The 14,018-nt window shown below is 39.0% G+C and overlaps 1 protein-coding gene across 1 annotated transcript; it reads left to right on the top strand.

Annotated features, from left to right (window-relative positions):
- The first annotated feature begins 5,623 nt into the window (after positions 1 to 5,623).
- Positions 5,624 to 11,998, top strand: gc2 (guanylyl cyclase 2). Its single transcript, XM_087790212.1, has 23 exons — positions 5,624 to 5,845; positions 5,908 to 6,036; positions 6,100 to 6,279; positions 6,346 to 6,463; positions 6,553 to 6,854; positions 6,925 to 7,056; positions 7,634 to 7,737; positions 7,822 to 7,940; positions 8,139 to 8,223; positions 8,376 to 8,472; positions 8,543 to 8,665; positions 9,133 to 9,213; positions 9,283 to 9,459; positions 9,516 to 9,672; positions 9,748 to 9,897; positions 10,083 to 10,231; positions 10,293 to 10,456; positions 10,530 to 10,722; positions 10,795 to 10,969; positions 11,061 to 11,159; positions 11,238 to 11,332; positions 11,428 to 11,513; positions 11,899 to 11,998. The coding sequence occupies exons 1-23, from the start codon at positions 5,624 to 5,626 to the stop codon at positions 11,996 to 11,998; spliced, it is 3,237 nt and encodes a 1,078-aa protein (XP_087646338.1).
- The last annotated feature ends 2,020 nt before the right edge of the window (positions 11,999 to 14,018 follow it).

The raw sequence follows: 14,018 nt of genomic DNA, 5'->3' as shown, positions 1-14,018 counted from the left end.
CCGACAGACAGTCTGCTTTTGCAATACACGGAGGATTACTGCTAAACCCTGAAGGTTTTCCTATTGTGGAGAATGCATAGGAATGAAGTGCCGTTAAATGTCTCTCTAAGATATGTAATGTTTTATCCTCAAGAGGACGTGTTCTTGGCCCGTCCAGCTGGCAGATTCAGAACCAGATGGACAGGTTGTATCTACTCTGGCTGTTTTTCCAGAAAAAGTGAGAGATGCTATGCATTACTGAAATGTGGGCAGTTCTGACCTGGGAACATGTGGCAACCATGTGTCGGTCTATAGGATGGAAAGTGAGTAGATGTCCAGTTTGAGGGGTGGGTTGGGGAAAAAAGCCTACAAGAACCTGTCGCAAATAAACATACACTTTTGTATTTTCCAATTGGACATATTACTTACTACAACATAAGTGTTGAACGTCCTAAAGGTGGCACATTGGTTTTAAAGCCTCGACCTGCTTTGTCTTCCTTTTGTAATCTTGCTTTACTCTGGTTTTACCGTCGTACACCAGTCAGCTTATCTAATGATCACACCATTGGCCCACGATTTATTATTTGTCCAAGCAAAGTTGACTTAAAAGTTCCTTAGAACCTGTAAAAAAAATTTTTTTTAAAGGTCCAGGAGCCTGCACAGTGTATCCGATTGCATATCTGGATTTAATGGCTATATTTCAAAGACAGACAGCGCTTTGTGCAGCAAACATCTTGGTTTGCTAGTCAGTTCCCACACTCAACCTTGTGAGGAATCAATCCTACTTTTTTCTTTCTTTTACCTGTGTTTGACCTTCTAATTATCAAACACAATGTGAGTTAATTTATTTTGGCATAATATGCACAATCCTACTTCTGATACCATTCAACAGTTTTCTATAGAAAGAAACACAGGGCACCAGAACAAATGATATCTTGCAAACTGCAAACTTTGGTTTGAGCGTCCAAATGTCCCATAATAACCTTTGGAAGAAACACCTCTTCAAGCTGCAAAACCCACATATCTGTGCTGCTGCCCGTGATGGGAAAGCACTCTGTGAACGACCAGAGTGTGGCAGACATGAAACAGCTGTGGTTTAAGTGTGTGTGTGAAGGGAGGGGTTATCTCTCGGAGGTGGCAGGAAGTCAATGTCCTGTCTGGAATGAAGTCAGGACCCAAAAATGGATGGTGAGAAAGGTCCAAAATTGAAAAGATTTATTGGAGACCAACAGCTTTTTTTAATCGGGTGACAAATGATGAAGAAAAGCAGACAAAAGAGGGAGCATGAGAGTGAGACAACTCCCCAACGTAGTTCTCCTTTTTAGATACATATCACAAAGCTATCGACCACCAGGAGCTAGAGTGTAGACTTTTAAAACACAGTTTTTTATCAGATTATTTCTGATTGTTAACTCTAAACCAACCTCTCAGTAACATCTTGCTGCAACCCCCCCATGAGATGATTTAATCTGTTTTTTTTCTGTTATCTTCTGTATCAAAGTAAGGCCATGGAGTTGCTCCACAACATTTAAAGTATCTATTTTTACTCCAGATCTCCCAGCGGGGATCCCATTTTCCCTCCCATTTCCCTTCCCCTCATCTACTCTCGTCTCTGTTTCTCTCTCTTGCCTCAACATTCCTTTAAACCACTCATAACACAGCAAAGATGAAAGCACCACAACTATAAACATTAGAGAGTATATATATTAAGCATTAGGTTCGACTCATAAATAGTTTCTTTCTCCAAATAACAGCTTTATTTGTCATAAATCACATTTAAAAATCAAGAAAATCACATCCCAGTCTACAGAGACAAGCGGAACCTATTTTTGAGACAGTGTTTACTGAGGTACTAAAATAACTTAGACTCAACAACAATTGCAAGAGCCTTGTTCCAATGCATTATGGGTGATGTTGCTATTTCAATTAAAAATCAAATCGATGAGAGATATGTTCCACATGTTGTGATCTTTTCCTGATAAGATAGCACCATTGTCAAGATTAGTTAATTAGTTATTATTGTTCAATACAAGGATGATGGATTCATAAAAACATATTGTACCTAAATATCAGTATCCTTTAGACCAAGGTTCTCTTTAGTAAATGTGTGGACTCATTTCTTGGTGGCGTCCCAGGTTCTTTCCGCCTTCCTTGTTCATTCTTATTTTCCAGTGGATGCTGCGGTGCCTTTAAGCTTTTTGGACTATTCATCGCTGCTGCTTTGATGTGGGGTCGAGTTGCAGAAACACATCAGATAAGAAGACATTGTAGGCTGACTTGAGGGGGGGTAATTGGAGAAGAAAGGGCAGTGAATGAATATTTCAACACGGGGTAATGTGAAAGTAAATGAGTCACTATCCATTTTATACGAGGATGAAATCTGTGAAACTAAAAATGCATTTTTATTTCATAGAAGTTTGGTGTTTCTGTTCATATATCCCTTTCCTGAAACTTCATCAGGTACGTTGAGATACTGGCAACCTGGTTAACTTTACATACAAATGTACAGATAAAATTGCTCAGAGCAACTTCCTTCTGCCTTTACTGGGTCCGTCCGGAAAAATGAGAGGCTAACCTTCACAGGCCAGTGAAGTTAACTGTCATTTACAAATGAGTTTCCGTGGCAGAAATTGTCATCACTTGGGCATAAAATTGACCTCAGGGATAGCAGTTACCTCTGGTTGAACTTTTGTGTAAACCAAGAAATCAAGAAAATACTGTCGGTAAGTCTGCGTCTTGTATGGTCAACATTAAAAAAAAACAGTTCAAGATACTTGAAACAATATTTTCAGATTTAATTGACCTTAAAATCTCTTCTCACTTTCAGACTTTCCTTTATTCGTCTGTAATGTGCCCCCTCTCAACCAGGACTGTGTTTGGAGCCAAGAAATGCAGCTTAGATTCTTTCCCTTTAAAATTTTTCCAAGCCTGGAATTCTTCCAGAATTCACAACAACACAGATGAAGTGTAATATCCTCTTTCACAGCATTCTATAAAATTCACGTAATCCTGTAGTGAACAGCATATAAAGTGGTCATTTTATTCAGATTTATTCATTCCATACCCGCATAGAAGAGGTGACACTGGCTTTTCAATCTTTTGGGGGCTTTCCGTTAGTTAGTGAGCTAAAGTTAAAACGATGGTTTGTAACTAGATAAGGACAGATCGTGTTTCCACTGTAATCACCACTTTGGACCTGTCAGATCGCATCACCTCCCTTATATGATGGGTAGAGTTCCATATTTTTCAAATCTTGTAACTTTATTCCATCAGCTTTGTTTCATTTCATTTTTTTTATGTTAGCTACTTGAATCTTTCTTCTCAAATAGTGTCATTTTTACCTTTATGGAAATCATAGTTTGAAATTCAACTTTACATTAGATCATAGATCATAAACTATTGTAAGTGATACAGGGTTGTATATAAAATTGTGTAATGGGCATGAATCATGGTTTGTAAATAAGAAATTATATATTCGTATAATTTAATATAATTATTTATATATAAATAATTAGATTCATTATTTTTAATAATTACATTATTTTCAAGAGTTTGGTTTACATTTTTAATATATATATATATATATATTGCAGGTCCAAATTTAGAACTCTCTGCATGGGGAAAGTGCACACCTTCCTGGTAGAAATACTTTAAATTGTAGTCTTGAAAATCGAACATTCTGCCTGAGAAATTTAAGCAGCATGAAGTAAAATTCAGGTCTATGCAATGATCATGACAAGGATTTATCTATGTGGAGTTTCTTGTTAGCATGCCAGTGTCCAGAAAAATGGATTCCAATGAGAAGTCTAACCAAGTATTACAGACAACAGAAACATGAAGTATAAAACTTATCCAAAAAAGAAAAAAACATGTAAATAGTACTCATTGCTGTATTCCAGATTTGAACAAAATCATAAACTGTACAATTATACATAGTTCTTCTCCTTGGCTTACTTCATATGTGATAGTCATCAGAACTATAAAACACTGTTAACTAAACCAGTGAATAAATGTGTATGGATTAATTTCATTCATTCTTTTATAGACGCATGGGATACAAAAGAAAATGCCTGGTACGTTTTAATTGAATATTTATTTCAAGGTTCTCTTGTCATGTAGCAGAGTGAGGAGCAGAAGGCAGTTTAGAAATTCACATCTGGTTTGATATTCTCAGTTTTGAGAATGTGAAGCAAGTTAATGTGTTTTCTTTGGCTGCAAATGATATTAAACTATCAACGTAGAAGTTGAGAGTAGAAAGCATCAGAGGAGCGGGAGTGTCTGACATGAACACAAAATAAAATCCGATATTAAATCTGTCCTCCAAACTGAAAGGAAAACAATGACATATTCCAAGAAGTCCTATCAGCAGCATTGAGCAACGCCTGGTGTGATGTAGTGAAGGGAAGCTGCACTCTGGCCCTCATGGCCCGCACTTCAGTGTGTTGTGCTGCCATCTAGTTTCCAAGGAGGCGCTGCAGTGCAGTCAAGCAGAAGACTTTATGTACCAAGACTAGAGATGCATGGTTGCTCCCACGGATTTCACTAACCTTCTGCTCTGATGGAAAATAAATTAAAGTCAAATAAAATGCTGCTGATATTAAGAGAGAAGCAAATATAGTAGAATTAAAATTGTTTTTTTAATTATTAGTTCAGATTATATTGCTCAGCCAGAGCATTGAGAGCCTCTCCTGATTGGATTTAATATAATCTCACGGACTGGGTCATAGAAAAAAAAAGAGAGAGAGAGGAAGAGAGAAAGAGAGGGGGAGAGAGAGAGAGAGAGAGAGAGTTGTCAACATTTGTATGATAATATTAGCCTGTTAACGTCCGACTTATGTGTTCATATTTGTGTTATTGACCTGCACCAGGAGGATTAAATAAGATGATAAATATTTGACCAAGATTTGACAGAAATGTGAGGGATGAAACAAACCATTGGTGACACTCAGAAGATTGACTATGGACCAAAGGATGACCGTCTCATCGCTTCAGTTCATGGTAGGACCCATGTAGAGCAGAATATTTTATCTTTAGAATAGATTAAATAATATATTCTAATTATTTCACACATTTTCTTTTTGCTTGTTCATGTTTAAATTAATGTTTATTTTTTGATCGTCCTAAAATAAAGACATAAACAGTAGCATGTCATATCTGTCCATTTAATGTCATTATCGTTTATCATATTTTTCTTTTTTTATTGTTACTGGTATGATTTATCGATGCAATTTATGTTTAAAAAACTATCATACTAATAAATATTTAATTTGATTAAATATATTAATAAATCATAAAGCAAATAAATGTGTTTAAAGCAGGTTGCCTGTTAGAAACGACTTCAGACTATGTTAAATCCTGTCGCCGTCAATCATGAAATATACATCAGGTGATAGCTTAAATACTTAAGTATCATAAATGCTTAAGTATGTGATCGAAATAGAAACATCATTGATCAGTTTGACTTCATCTAACCTTCTCATTTTTTTCTTTAGAAATCCAATGACTGACTCACCAACTTTTCCTGCAGTCAATGGAAGCATGCTTTAAACCTGTGAAGAACATACTACTGCACAGTCCGAGCTACGTCATCCTTTTACTCTGTCCTTGGATATTTTCTTCCCGGTCATCTCAAGTCCATCGATCCATGTTTGAGCTTCAGATCCTCCTGGTCCTCGTGCCATCACTGTGTCTATTTTCTATGCCAGCGGAGGGTTCTTCATTTCGCTTCGGTGTTGTGGGTCCCTGGAGTTGTGATCCTCTCTTTGCGAAGGCTCTCCCGAATGTTGCAGCTCAGCTTGCTGTCAATCACATTAACAAAGACCCGTCTCTGTCACAGGCTGGCAGATTTGACTATTCCATTCTCCAGGTAAACCCAAAAGTGTCAGTTTCTGGTGAATATTAAGTGACTCATGGAAACGTCATCTACAGGAACCATGTGAGACGTCCAGGGGTTTGGAAGCTTTTATAGGCTTCCACAAAAAGGCCTCTGGATATATCGGACCGGGCAACCCGGGCTACTGTGATGCCGCTTCCATGCTGAGCAAAGGATGGAACAAAGTGAGAAAATATTCTGATAGTGTTCATTTTAACCAAAGACAAATTTAAACCTTTTTCCTTAAGCCATCGTTTGCTTGGAGCTGTGTTGGTTATGAGTTGGACGATATTCGCAACCATCCAACTTTTGCACGTACCATGCCGAGACCCACCGCGGTTCTTATCAGTGTCATGAAATACTTTAAGTGGGCCCACATCGGCATCATATCCACATCGGAAGAGATCTGGGTGGAAACAGCCATTAAGGTTAGGACTCATCGTCGATCATTTCAATGAACTTTATTGTGAAATTGGTTTCCTGTTTTGCCATAGGTAGGAGACTCTCTGAGGAGCCATGGCCTGCCTGTAAAGCTAGTCACTATCATGGAAAACACACCACATGGCATCAGGAGAACATTGGCCAAGGTCCGTGAGATGAAAGAGTTGAAAGGTAAGAAGAAAATGTTAGCCTTGTTTCTTTTATTCAACATTTTAAGGACGATTAATGAAACCAACTCGAACCTGATCGTCTACTTCTAGTGCTTATCCTCTGCATGCACTCAGCACTTATCGGCGGTGTTGCTCAAATGCTCCTCTTGGAGACTGCCTACGACATGAAGATGGTTGATGGCTCCCTGGTCTTTGTCACCTACGACACACTTCTTTACAGTCTACCCTACCGCAACATCAGCTATCCATCTCTGAAAACCAACAGCAAACTTCTGCGAGCCTACGACACGGTTCTGACCATCACCATTGACTCACCTGAAGTCTCCTTTTATGAGGCCTACGAAGAGGCAATGGACCGAGGGGAAGTGGCTCAGACTCTGCTCCCTAGTCAGGTGATCTGAGACACCTGATGGTTAACTTACCACAAGACTTTGTAAACAAGAGTAAACCATTCTTTTACAGGTTTCCCCATTGTTTGGCACCATCTACAATTCAATCGTCTTCATGGCACATGCAGTCCATCGTGTCAGACTTGCTGGGGAGTGGATGTCTGGGGGGAACATGGCTGCAAAGTCTCACAATATAGACTTCCAGGTGCAATTGTCATCGTTAAAATGTGTTTACAGTGCTGTATATCTTTTACCCATGTTTAATATTAAATGGAGGATGACCTCAACTAGTAATTCAACATGTTGAGGTAATGGGCTAATACAGTCAATACCTTTCGCACTTTTTCACCCAGACCTTCTTAATCATAACCAGTAGACCACCATGCACCCCAAGAAGATATAAATATATATTTTTGCAGAAAACTGACCAGAAACTGTTTCATTCAACACAGAAAAATCTCTAAACCAGGGAAAATGTTGTCACAACACGATCTGGAACTTAATAATCCATGCGTTTGTGTCTTCTCGTTTACTATTGTAACAGTTTATTTTGGTGTCTTAAGGAGTCTTCTGACTCCTTCAAGAAACATCTGAAATATTTGTATTTGTACTTTTAACTCCTGCGTTTGTCTTATGTGTCTTGATCTTTCAAGTATATATTTTAAGTGTGTACTGTTTGTGATTGTTAAAGCGCTTTGTGACCCTGGTCTAGAAATGCGCTTTACAAATAACTATTACTTACTTAACTATTACTTACTTAAGATTATTATTATCCAACACAGGGCTTCAGTCATCGCATCAAGTCTAACAGTGCTGGAGCAGTTCTGCTCGACTACCTCATACTTGACACTGATGGACTCTCCCCGGGGCTGATTCCTACGTACAGGTATATAATATAATCAAGTCAACAAGAAGACATGAAATGTTGTGATTCAAACCAGTTCTGTTGTTTTTTTTTGCTTGATGACAGGATTGACATGGAGGTCGGAATGGTGAGATTTCTTGGTCGAGATATTCACTTTCCCCGGGGATATGGACCCAGAAGAGACGCCTCATGTTGGTTTACTTCTGGGGTCATCTGCTCTGGGGGTGAGGCCACACGAGAACACAAGCATGTCCCCCAAAATTGTTGTTTTGCTAACACCAATATTGTTCTGTTAAATCATTATGTAAGTAAGTAAGTAAGTCATTTTTATTTGTATAGCGCTTTTCCAGACCAGGGTCAACAGTGTCTCGTCTTTGTATTTAAAATGTTGTGTTGTCCACCTCTAAACTTTTGCTCCATAGGTGTTGATCTGCTCTCAGCCGTTTGCATTTTTTTCGGAACAATTTCTGCGTTTTTTTTGACTGTACCACTGACGTACTTTGCCAGGTAACACTGGATTTATTATATTATATTATCAGTTCAAGGCACTTGCTTTTCATTTTAGTCCTTATCTTGGTGCAATCCTTTAATCAAATATAATGTGCTGGTTTTGTACCAGGTCTAGTAATTTAGCCTCATTTGATATCTTTCCTCTTTAGGAGATGTATCAATCAGATCCGTCTGGTCAAAGGTCCAAACAAGATCTCGCTTACTTTAGCAGACGTCACATTCATTAACCCGTCCCTCAGCAACAAGGTAAGCCTACTTTCTTCATTTCTTCAGTGGGTGTGACTTCAGCTGACCCCATAAACTTTTACCCTCACAGAAACTGAGTCTGGACGACAGTCGGGCCAGTGGTATGAAGAGCATGTCTGAACACAACCCTACGTCCACGGTCTCCACCATAACACCGGCCACCTATGAGAACTCCAATGTTGTTATTTATGAGGTCTGTATTTCTAAGTTAATTGAACACAAACCTGAACATAAAATTTGTCCAATGTCAGTAAAAAATGCATCTATAAATCAAACACCTTTTTTAGAATTTAAGTATAATTGGCAATATTCATGCAGAGTCTAAAGGGTCGATATCGTGTTCAGGATTATTAGCAAAATGTGCTGCTCTGGTCCAAAAATCAATACACAGAGGTAACTTTGTTCATAACTTTTTTTGGTAAAAGACAAACACTGACGTTTAAAAAGTAAAAACCCAATGCAACATCAAAAGGACATTTTTGTCATTACACAAAATCTCTGAGGTGTAAGCTAGGTCCACATTTGTGCTAGGTATATCTGGGATTGCTAGTATATGAAAAGACACATGACTAACAGTAACAGCAAAAATTAAGGAGCTTCATTGCTTTAGTACTTGTAAATGCCAAAAAGCTAATATAATATTTGTTTTCTCTCTTCAAGGGTGACTGGGCTTGGCTCAAAAGACTCCCTGACGGATCGCTTGGAAGCATCAACCCGAAAACGAGTGAGGTCTTTCTATTGGTATGTCCTGTTGCTCTGGATTTGAGAAGACTGTGTTTCCCACACACATTACTGAATATTTTTTTCTAGATGAAAGATATGCGCCATGAAAACATGAATCCTTTCCTGGGCTTCTTCAATGACTGCGGCGTGTTTGCCATTGTGACGGAATTCTGCTCCAGGGGAAGTTTGGAAGACCTGCTGCTCAGTGAGGACGTCAAACTGGACTGGATGTTTAAGTCATCTCTGCTGCTCGATCTCATAAAGGTCAGTTAAATTGAGGTCTGTGGAGCTTACCCAACTAACCTATGATGTTCTGACAGGGCATGAAATACCTTCACCACCGTAATGTGTGTCACGGTCGTCTCAAATCTCGTAACTGTGTAGTGGATGGACGCTTTGTCCTGAAGATCACTGACTACGGCTACAGTGAGGTTCTAGAGGCTCAACGATTCCCATACGTGGAACCCCCTGCTGAAGGTAGGAGAAGCTGATATCACATCGTCACCATGAGGTTTTTTTTAAATAAACCACTACTAACTGAGTGTGTTGCAGATCTTTTGTGGACGGCACCAGAAATCCTGAGGAGTGGCCACACACATCTTCATGGGAACCCACCTGGTGATGTGTACAGCTTTGCCATCATAATGCAGGAGGTGGTGATGAGAGGACCACCATTTTGTATGCTGGATTTATCTGCTGCAGGTCAGATAAACTTTCATGTTGAACCCCTGTAAACAAACAACAATATTGAGGCCCGAGCATGTCCAATGGACTGTTAATAACATCCATACAATAAGTTTTTATCTATCTTGATTATGAGCATCTGGAGCATTTTCTGGACATGCCCTACTAGAGTCAAAATCCAACAAAACCTTTTCTTCTTGTAGAAATTATTGAAAAACTACGTAAGCCTCCACCTCTTTGTCGTCCTGTGGTCAGTCCCGACTTCGCTCCTCTCGAGTGCATCCAGCTGATGAAGCAATGCTGGAATGAACAAGCTGATAAAAGGCCGGGCTTTGAAGAGATCTTCGACCAGGTGTGCTCACTTACATCCACATGCTGTTTTAGATCATGTAACATGCAAGATTCTGTCTAAGTTTAAGAACATCAACAAGGGAAGGAAGACCAACATCATAGACTCCATGTTGCGGATGTTGGAGCAGTACTCGTCTAACTTGGAGGAACTGATCAGAGAGCGGACAGAAGAGCTAGAGATTGAGAAACAGAAGACGGAGAAGCTGCTGACACAGATGTTACCTCCGTGAGAGTCCAACTGCAATGGCATGGAAGTGTTCTGTCCGTTACCCACTAAACTGAATGTTCTCTGAGCTCAGGTCTGTGGCCGAAGCACTGAAGATCGGGGGTGTCGTAGTGCCGGAGCACTTCGCAAGCGTGTCTCTTTATTTCAGCGACATTGTGGGCTTCACTACCATCTCTGCCAACAGTGAGCCCATAGAAGTGGTTGACCTGCTCAACAGCTTATATACACTTTTCGACGCCATAATAGGGAACCATGACGTCTACAAGGTGGTTTCAATGATTCAGCGTTGATCCAAGAATTTCGTCTGGATGATGTCTAAATTAAAAGTTGACTTTTAGGTGGAGACAATCGGCGATGCCTACATGGTGGCGTCAGGTGTACCTGTCCCTAATGGGGACCGTCATGCTGCAGAAATAGCTAACATGTCCCTCGATATTCTCAGCGCCGTGGGGACTTTTAAAATGAGACACATGCCCGATGTTCCCGTGAGGATACGCATCGGACTCCACACAGGTAAGATGTTCTTGGAATAAAGTCATTCTGGGCAAGTGATGGATAAATCATGGTGAGATGACCTCATACATCTCTGGTTTGTGTCCTGAAGGTCCTATAGTAACAGGAGTTGTGGGTCTCACCATGCCTCGCTACTGTCTCTTCGGAGACACGGTCAACACTGCGTCTCGGATGGAGTCAAGTGGATTACGTGAGAACCCATGAGACTTCCTGAAGTCTTTTTTAACTATAAATACATACTAAATTCAACGTGTTGTGTGTGTCGCAGCATACAGGATCCATGTTCACCAGAGTACAGTAAAAATCCTGCGACAACTGAATCTGGGCTACAAACTTGAATTGAGGGGCCGGACTGAGACCAAGGTGAATAATATATTCAGTATACTGTATATAATTAGGCTTCTGAAAACAAATTAAATACATGTGGCCTTAAAGGAAAGTCATGTTCCGTTGTTCAGGGAAAGGGAGTGGAGGAGACCTACTGGCTTGTTGGGAGAGATGGCTTCACTAAACCTCTCCCAGTTCCACCAGAAATCAAGTCAGCGTGAGTATGATGTTCCCTTTTTAGCCTTCATAGTGAGAGAATTGAAATGCATTAGTTAGTGCATTATTCTTGTTGTTATTCATATTGATACATTTTGCTAACTATACCATTATGACATTGTTGTCTATATGTATTATCATAAATGTGTTCATTCATATCTGTTCTTTTTTAATTACTTTTATTCTTAAAAGACTCACACTGACCATACATGTTCCTTCTTAGTACATATAGTCCATATCTTGGTTCTTATAGCAAAAAAAAGGATCATAAAGTTAGACAAGTGTGTCAATGGTTCTGAATTATGTTTTGTAATGTTTGCTAGTGAAGTATCATCTTGCAAAGTCATCTGTGTGCTGGGTTCACGTTGTTCACTTCGTTTCAACAGACAAATGGCCCACGGGCTGCAGATGGCAGAGATAGCCCAGTACAAGAAACGGAAAGCCGAGAAACAGCAACAAGAACAACTTGCAAAGAAGAAAAACTGAGGTAATGTTATGCATTATAAAAATGTATAACATTACTTGTCAACTTCATGACAAACGGGAGACTTTAACTGACTGAAGATGTAGATGTAGGGGCAGCTATCATTTGGCTCACTCAAATTTTCTTCGCCTCTTATCTAAAGATACATTTTGAACAAGCTAAATGAACCTTTTTAAAATGTGGATCGCATTTGAGATTGACCTTCTTTTCAACTATCCCCCTGTACACAGAAACACAAAAATTGCAGTTTCTTGATTTGAGCAAAACAAGTTATATATTAATCAATTTTAATAGTGACAATTGTTAGACCAACTTATAATATATATATTTTTTTAATTTAGGAAATAAAATCTCTCAAGAATGATTTTGTTGTTAAGATTATTTGTTCTTTTCAGCTGAAGAACTATTTTCTCAATACAGTTCTACAGGCTTTCTCAGTTTCTCTGTGTTTTTATAGCATTGAGAGGTTAGCATCTGCTTTCGCTTCTTGTTGCTATCAGCAAGTATAACTGTAAGTAAGTAATTCATATTTATAGAGCGCTTTTCTAGACCTGTGTATGTGGTATTTACTGTATGTCTGTAGTTTTACAGCAGATTATTGGGGCCAAATGTAAACCAATTTATCCAGTCTCTTGATTTATAAGTGGACGGTGTTTGACAGGAAAATATGTTGTTTTTTTTTCGGGTGGGTCAAGTTCCTTTGCTCCAGTTACTGAATGAAGTATAATGAGTAAGACGGTGACGACATAACCAGAGCAACAAGAGTGTCAGGTAAAATGATTCTGCAGTAGCGAAGGGGGGAATCACATTTTTCACAGTTCGTCGGCAAAACTCAGTTCTTCTACTTTACAGGTTTTTAAATTAAAAAATCTGATCAATTGTGTTGTACCCAAAATGATCTTAATGCTATCCTGTCTGCTTCTCTCTGTTCCCCTCCTTTCAGCATCCAGACGGCCGAGCCGAAGAACATGAAGAAGGTCTTCTACAAGTCGGTGAAGATGATCACTCATCTCCGGGCGGTGACTCAGCGCTACGTGCCCGAGGAGGAGGTCAACGTCATGCTAGCGCACCATTAACAGATTCTCATACGACACTGTTTTTATGCTGAATTATTCTGCAAAATCTCACTTCTCAGCTCACACTGTAGTCTAACCTATCTTTACCTATTAGTAAATGTATTAAAATAACTGAATTTTATATTTCTTATTACACATAAACATTCTATATGATTTGTTGTGCTAATATAATGAGCCTAGGTATTCATTATTGCTATAATCATGCCAATAAAACGAAATTATTAACAATTGATCAAATCACAAAGCCCTTATAGGAAGGCGTACGGTATGACTGAGTAAGATTATCTGTGTCTGTCTGACGCTGTAGATCCCAGCTTTGCTGTGCTGGCACTCCTATGCTTCTATATCTAGATCCACAACGGACTTCATCTGATCAGGACTGTTGCTAATCTAAACTTTAGATCTCTGTGACCGAGAGTCTACGAGTAAAACTACCCCTGTGCCCGCCATTTATTTCTAATTCTCAGTACAAAGAATTGAAATATGGTAGCCAGCACTTATGTTTTTGTGTTGAACTGTTGTGTGATAAATAAAGCAAAGTAGACCAAGTGGTATCACTGTTAATCATACTTGTAAAAGTACTTGGTGTTGAATACTGTAGCAATTTAGATTATGCTTGTCACTTTATATATGTCTGTTTACTAGAACCAAACTTTTTATTGAGAGATCAATTGTGTATGAACTCTGGACAATTCCACACCTGAACAGATAATAAACTATGGTGGATTCTGAGGCTTGTGCAGACATTTTTAAACAGCAACTACTTGGGTTTGTTGTGGACAAGTTCCATACTGACATCTTGTGGTCAAAACGAGAACAATTTGTTTTATTTATTTATTTATTGAGCGACAAGCATTGACTTTTTATTAACATACAGTAACGATATTTGTTTTTTGTTTTTTTTTTACAATAAAATAACCTTACAATAAATTCAAGACATTTCCTC

The sequence above is a fragment of the Callionymus lyra genome, chromosome 4, assembly GCF_982586985.1.
Source record: "Callionymus lyra chromosome 4, fCalLyr1.hap1.1, whole genome shotgun sequence".
Classification (NCBI taxonomy): domain Eukaryota; kingdom Metazoa; phylum Chordata; class Actinopteri; order Syngnathiformes; family Callionymidae; genus Callionymus; species Callionymus lyra.
The sequence above is the reverse complement of the archived record's forward strand: the minus strand, read 5'-3'. Positions and strand labels throughout refer to the sequence as shown.

Bases quoted from the DNA above. Each gene is read 5' to 3' on its own strand.
- gc2 (XM_087790212.1), top strand. From the start codon at position 5,624: ATGTTTGAGCTTCAGATCCTCCTGGTCCTCGTGCCATCACTGTGTCTA. The intron at 9,673-9,747 runs GTAGGAGAAGCT...AGTGTGTTGCAG, and splicing joins CGTGGAACCCCCTGCTGAAG to ATCTTTTGTGGACGGCACCA. The intron at 9,898-10,082 runs GTCAGATAAACT...TTCTTCTTGTAG, and splicing joins GCTGGATTTATCTGCTGCAG to AAATTATTGAAAAACTACGT.